The sequence below is a fragment of the Pelophylax lessonae genome (genome assembly GCF_965119305.1).
Source record: "Pelophylax lessonae genome assembly, chromosome: 13".
Classification (NCBI taxonomy): domain Eukaryota; kingdom Metazoa; phylum Chordata; class Amphibia; order Anura; family Ranidae; genus Pelophylax; species Pelophylax lessonae.
Window position 1 is genome coordinate 30,594,304 of NC_138780.1, and position 6,924 is coordinate 30,601,227.

General features: G+C 45.8%; 1 protein-coding gene across 1 annotated transcript in view; it reads right to left on the minus strand.

Moving 5' to 3' along the window:
• The window catches only part of LOC309569131 (NACHT, LRR and PYD domains-containing protein 12-like), a gene marked incomplete at both ends in the record, with an annotated part of 147,791 nt that extends 146,238 nt beyond the window's left edge, over window positions 1-1,553 (minus strand). Inside the window, one exon of the mRNA XM_082274893.1 lies at window positions 1,219-1,553. Coding sequence (XP_082131019.1) covers window positions 1,219-1,553 — 335 coding nt within the window. The remainder of the gene's footprint in view (window positions 1-1,218) is intronic.
• Window positions 1,554-6,924: the final 5,371 nt, after the last annotated feature.

A 6,924-nucleotide genomic window follows, 5' to 3' on the forward strand; every position in this document is an offset into this window, starting at 1 on the left:
ATTGGGGGCATAATAAGAAATCAGAGAATAAAGGGTACCTGCAATATATCCTTTAACTAGGAGATACCTGCCAGCGGGGTCTGAATAGGTGGAGACAAGGGTAAAAGTGCAGTTACACAACAATAGGATTGCAACCCCCATAGTTTTATTGGGGCGTTGGCCATATAAAAGGTCAGATACTTTGCATGTAAGAAGGATGGTCGATAGTGAGCCAGGAAGTGCGTCTCCTGTAGCAAGAGTATGTCCACTTTCTGGGAGTGGAAGTATTGGAGCACCTTTCTGCGCTTTATTGGTGAATTCAAGCCCTGTGTGTTTTGAGAGGCCAAACTAAGTTGCGGAGGTGAATTATTGATGGGTGCCATACATGTAGGGAGTGCGACCTAGCTGTAAATAAATGGCCTTACCTAAAAAAGGAATGATGACATCAACCGTCTCGTTATCGGACGTAGAGATCCCGAAGTGCCATGAGAAGATATCCCTGGACATCAAGAAAAAAGAAAGGGGGTCAAAGAAAGGAAAATGAGGTGAGGATAGGAAAGAGAAGTAGAGTTCTAGGCACAACGTGTGCCCGCCCTGGAGAAGCAATATTAATCCCTGGACCTCAATTAATGAACATTGAGTTGCATAAACAAGAACAATGTACACATATACATATAAGACATACAAGGACAAACAGAGTGAGCATCCCCCTCAGTAGAGCGGGACGATCCCATGTTGGCTAGCCGAAAAAAACAGTAACCAAGATGGGAAGTGGGGCATGATCACCGCCCCAGAGATCCGGATCCCCCAACAGAAGCATAGTAGCACTATAAAGTGAATACAGCAGCCAAAAACCCACATGTAGCCTTGAAGGAAACAAAGGGCTACATATGCAACTAGGTAAACATTATAATGAAAAAAACAATGCAATCAGAAAAAGTTAATAAGACCTCAGGCTCCGACGGACCCAATGAGCTGGACAGGCGAGCCCATCCACGGGGTAGCCAAAATTGTCAAAAAAGGAAACCAAAGATATGCAATGGGATACATTTTCCTTCTTTGATATTTACCTAAGCACCCGAGAGTCATGAAAGTCTCTAAAAAAAAAAAAAACCCCAACATCAACCAGGGGGAAGCAAAAATTACAACTGTCACTCGCCAGTGCAGGGTAGCAACTAGAGAGTACCAAATGTCACTGTGAAATGAAGAACAAGGTTCCAAGTGCGAACTGACTTGTACCACAGAGGGGAGACAGGGCTAGTAGGCATCTGACGCTTGGATGAGCTGGGAGCTGCCGCACGTGGAGGTAAGGAAGGTTCAAGAGAAATGATGCGCAGTTTCCACAGGAGCTTCTCACCCTCCTGAAAGGAGGAGAAAGCGTAAGACTTCTGCTTATAATCAAACTTGAGGCTGAATGGGAACGACCATCTATACTTGATGTTATGCTGAACCAGGGCAGCCAGCAATGGTTTGAAGGATCTGCGGCGTTGAATGGTGGAAGGGGATAAATCCGTAAAAATTTGAATGGGCAAACCTTGGAAAGTGAGGTGGTCATTATAGCGAGACTTGCGCATGGCTTCTTCTTTGACACTATAATAATGAGGCTTTACTAAAATGTCTCTAGGGAGACCATCTTGGCGCGGTGACTGCAGCGCCCTGTGAGCCCTGTCCAGCTCGAGCTTGTGAGGAGCTATATCAGGCAAAAGATCCTTATTTAGGGATTGTGCTGTGGTTTGAATGTCTTGGAAAGATTCTGGGATCCCCGGATCCTAAAATTGTAGCGCCAACTCCTATTCTCAAGGTCATCAATTTTTAGGAAGGCAGCTTCTAATTGGTGAGTAGCTCTTGAATGCGGTCAGAATTCTGGTTTGTTTTAAGGATAGTGAGATCCATTTTGCCCTCAATAGCCTCAATACGTGAACCTATGTTAGAAAGGTCAGCTTTAATGTCCCCAGTGATTTTAGAAGCAGTGGTAGCGAAGCCCCTGTCCAACATCTCAGCAAATTTAGAGAACATGGCCTCCATTTGAGCCTTAGGTCCAGGTGAAAGCACAGCCCCAGAGTAAGGTGATGGCGGGCATGCCACGCTCGCCTCCATAGGAGATCCTGGGAGGGTATGGAGCATGAGACCCAGTAAGGATTCAGTGGAGGCAGGAGATGCTGTTTCCACATGAGGAATACTCACAGGCGAGTCCCCAGCTGGGCTAAGTGTGTATCCCTGTGAGGTGAGCTCCAGCGGTATGTGTGGACTCTGGAGAGCGGCGTCCGCCATCTTATCACTCCCTGTCAGGCAGTCCGGAGTGGTAAAAGACACTGAAATGTCCCTGCGGACCGATCCCGAATACATTGATCGGTGCCGCTGATGTTCCCCCACCTGGCGGTAGCTGCGGTGACTCGCTGTGAGCTGTATTAGCGGCTCGGGGATCTGTGATCAGCCGAGGCGGGACAGAGCTCCGGCTTCAATCGGCCATCTTAGGAGCTGCCGCGCATGCGCCTCCCATTTCTTAGAATTTTATTTTTGGATATGACTACCAACTGTTAGGAAGATAAGAAAAACTTGAAGGGAGGGATGGGGCGGCAAAATTCAAATATAATCCAGGCATGGGCGACTCCAGACAATTTTTTTTTTTGGGGTGTTTGGTGTTTGAGGTAAAAGTAAGGGTGCTAATGCGCCACACTACCGCACACCTGAAGAATTGTATAAAGGAAGAGTAGGGGTGCCATCATAAACATAAATACAGCAGCATACAATCATTCATGTCAATGACAGGCTGTACACTGCACCTGGGCTGCCTGGATTGAGGAAATGCAACTGCAATTACACAGATTGGGCTCAGCCACCTGTCTGCAAGAGACCTGGCTTGTTTCTAAAGAGTGGGAAACAGTGTTAAAATAACACCAGAGGACAAAATCCTTTTTTCAATCTATTCATCTTGTATTGTAACACCAGCAATGTTTATGTCAAAGATAAGGGAAGCAGATGGATGGATGGACAGACAGAACACACAGTGTTCCAGCATTATTTTCTCCCTGTCAGAGTCTCTATAAGAGCCATGAGCCTGCGCTGGCAGAAAGTAATGCAGGATGCGTGTGCTATGTCTGCCCCACAGAGGAGCTTTACCAAAAGCCTTGCTGGTATCAGAATACAGCCTGGATGGTGTTGTTCTCTGGAGCTACCCTATTACCTTCCACTATGCCACACTGCAGAAACCAGCATGTGCTCTTCATGCTGCCAGAAGCTGCTCCTCTCTCTTTAGACCAAATGTAGGGAAAACTCACTCACTGCAGCCAGAAGCTGGAGAATCTCTCTGTTCTTTTCCATCCCCTTTAGTGTAGCGGGCTGGGCTGAGCTGTGGTCTCTCCTCTCCCTCCAATCTAGCTGCCAACATGTCCTCTCCTCTGTGCATCTCAGAACTCAAAAAAGGCAGGCAGGTTCAGCACTTTCCTATTGGCTAGGAAGGCAGCAAAGAGGCTGTATATCAATTCACCTCTGAAATCTGCCTACTGGGTATAGCTAAAGATCATCGGCTTATGCGGCAGGAGCCGCTTTATCCCTCCACAGGAGAAAAACAGTCCCCAGCTTCCTGGCATCGGTACAGGATTTACAGGTAGAATAAAATAAAAAAAAAAAAACACTGTGACACATACAAAAACTGGTATGTGAATTTTGGGGGTGATTAACGAATTTGTGAGGGTGCTTGAGCACCCCCAAGCTCCTATCTGGCATCACCCCTGAATCCGGGGGCAAAAAAGGGGTCAGACTAGGTCCGAGGACAGTGTCCCCAGTCTCGGGGCTTTCCCATGAAACCGGGGACATCTGGTAACCCTAGCCTCAGGCCTAGCCATGTGCTTGGGGCTCTGCAAGGGAGAGCCTGCTCAGTACCTGGAGGCATGAAGGAAAGGATGGAGACCTGAGAAGTATCAGATGTTACTCTTCCATAGATCGGGGAACCATGGAGAGCTGGGGGAAGCGTCAAGATGGAATCATCCAGAGAATTCCTGTCCCTTCTTGTGAGCTCTTTTTTTTTTGGTTGCTATAGAAGACAGCTTTTGTTATAAAAGTTCAGATTACTGGTTACAGCTTAAAGGCTCTTTTTCTGTACTGCTGTCTGCCTCTTCTACACTTTTGTCTGAGGAGTTTGCCGGTCAGTTAGTCTGCTGCTTTATTTGATTCAGAGTGTCCTATGCCTTACCCTTCTCTACCATGTTTTTCCTGTTGTGAAAAATAAAAATCTTTTTCGGTTCAAGCATAAAAGTGACTGGTGCCCATCTTTTCTACCTTGTACACCACCCACAATGTCTAGCAACCTGCACCCTGAGGTGAAATGTCAGTCATCTCTGTCTCTAGGGGTGGCCACCATGCCTCTAGAGGTCAGGGGGGGGGGGGGTGCTACATTCATATTTTTTGATAGATAAGTATTATCTCTGTTCTGATGACAATAATTTTACCAGATAGGAAGTGAGTGAGTTCAAAAGGGACACAACTAGAAATGTAAGATTACATGCATACACTCCAACAAGAGCACCAAAAAACATCCAAGAGTTGAAGGTTTTTAACGATAAAATTGATTCATAGCAGAAAAAAATTCAACATGGTTTGGCGGCCAAACAGACTCCCCCTTCACTAGGGGTCTTATTTAGAAACACAAGTTAAGCCAACACCCTGCATCTACTACAACTGGCCTAACCTATCTCCCAGAAATGGTTCTGTGATGGTGTTCACCATCACTGGAATTTAAGGACAGATGGGTGATGGGTTGAATTGCTTCATATTTGTCAGCAAGGTCATTTGTCCCCTTTGCCATGAGGTCTCTGAGCAGGAAGTCCAACTCCTAATATGGTCATTCCAGGAAGTTCAATGGGGAGACGGGCTGGCTAACAATGTTGCTTTTTGTCTGAAGTGGCTTTCCATTCACCTATTGTCAGGTGTGCTAATGACCTCACCTGTTGTCTGCTAAGGGATGTATTGACACTCCGAGTAATGTGTATTGAGGGCTCGTTAGGGAACCATTGTTCTGTGTCTGACCAATCCATGTTGACTCCTTTTCAAGTCCTCATTTGCATGGCAGTCCTTCTGGTCAAGCTGTCTGACCAATCACTGCTGACTCATTTTCAATTCCTCATTTGCATGGCTAAAGAGGACCTGAATGGGAACTGCAGGTACTTTGCAATTGACCAATGGGAGGGTGGTTGTTGGGGGCAGGATGTTCCAAATTCTGTATAAAAGTGTGCTGTGTTCTTCCAATAAATGGTCTTCCTGTTTGAACTTACATACAGCCTGCCTGGTGTGTGTTCTAATGGATTCCGGATGGCACATAGCTGTAGTTCGGATCCCGGATCCTTGGTGGACCGAACCATCAGACGTTGCGATCTGCAAGTTGACTCACTAGAAACAGAGGAGTGTCGGGAGAGCGGAAGCGAGCGAGCAAGGGTCTCGTCACAGGTTCTAAGCAGTAAATCCCAGGTCCATTTGGCATCTGTTTACTTGAATCTGTTTAAGTACAGTCAAAATTCCTGAGTCCTTATGAAGGAGGAGTGTGTTTGGTGCCTGAAATGTGTTGGCTCATTGGACTGTATATTTGTGGATTCTCAACTCTGAGTTTGCTCTCCAATTCTAATGCATGGTCCCCATTTTGTGGAGGGCTGCTGAACCGAGTGTAGAAGAGCCCAGTGACATTCGCAAAGGATTTGCTGGGCATACACTTTAGGATAATCAGTTAAGGGTTTGGAAGATTTAAAGTATAGCTTTGGTTAGGTTGCTAAGGTAAATTTAGTTTTTGCCTCACTGTAGTCAGTAGAACAGTATTCTATTTTTGACTGTTCAGGGTTTCCTAGTTGGATGTTTGATTTCTCCAACCTGCCTCTGAAAGATGCTTTCATAATATAGGGCAGGGAGAGTCAAATGATCAGTATGAATATTTATCATGTTTCAGCCAATCCCTGGAAGGAGGAGTCCAGAAGGTGGCTGGTAGAGATGAGCGAATAGTTCGAGCCAAGCATAGGTTTGACCTGTACTTCGCCTGTTCACCGGTTTGGCAAACTTCCGAAGCTGGTAGCTCGGTGGAATGTTCGCCCGCCAAGCATCCCTCAATGCACTGCGCGCTTTATAGTGCATTCTAGGCCCCTAATTGGATGAAGCCTTACACCTGACCAGCTTTGCCAATTATCACTGTCATGCCCTTTTGAGCTTTACTGATGATAACTACTTTCTCCAATAACAGCTCAGTACTCATAGTCCCACCCCACACTATAAAAGCTAACTTCCCATAGCCAGCTCTTGTAGTCTGTTGTAGTGGAGATAGATAGAGCAGGGCTAGTTTTGCTATTAGATGTTAGTGTGTTCACTGTTCACTTATTGTGACTCTTGAGTGTAGAGTGTTAGTTTATTGTTAGTATAGTGTGTGAGAATAGTGTCTTTTTTTTTTTAGTCCCCTGATCTGCCCCCTCTTTTTAAATTGTCAGCCATAGTTTTTCTGACTGCAACGTGGTGTTCCCTCTTTTTTAAATTTTTGTTTATAGTTTTAACATTTTTGTCAGCGTCAGTCCTCAATTTAAAGTGCACCAAACACCACTTTTCATTGAATAAAGTGCATCCAATTACACATTCCCCATTATCTATAAAAGTTGTAATAAGCCCCCCATCATGTCTGGGAGGCCAACAAAGAGAGGCAGAGGTACCCATGCCCCTATGACAAAGGTGGACATAGTCTGTCCTCAGGCAGGGCACCTTTGTCTCTGTTAAGTGATGATGCCATGCTATCCAGCCACAGCATGTAGAGGAGGTGGTGGACTGGCTTACTAAACCACTTTTATAATCCTCATCCTCTAAGGCCCTTTCAAGTAGGCACTAGTGCGCTGTCCACAGCTCCAGCATCAGGCATGGAGGAGTCAGCTAAATTATTTAAAAACAGCATCAGCCACTTGCTCCTTGGGGATGCAGAGACAT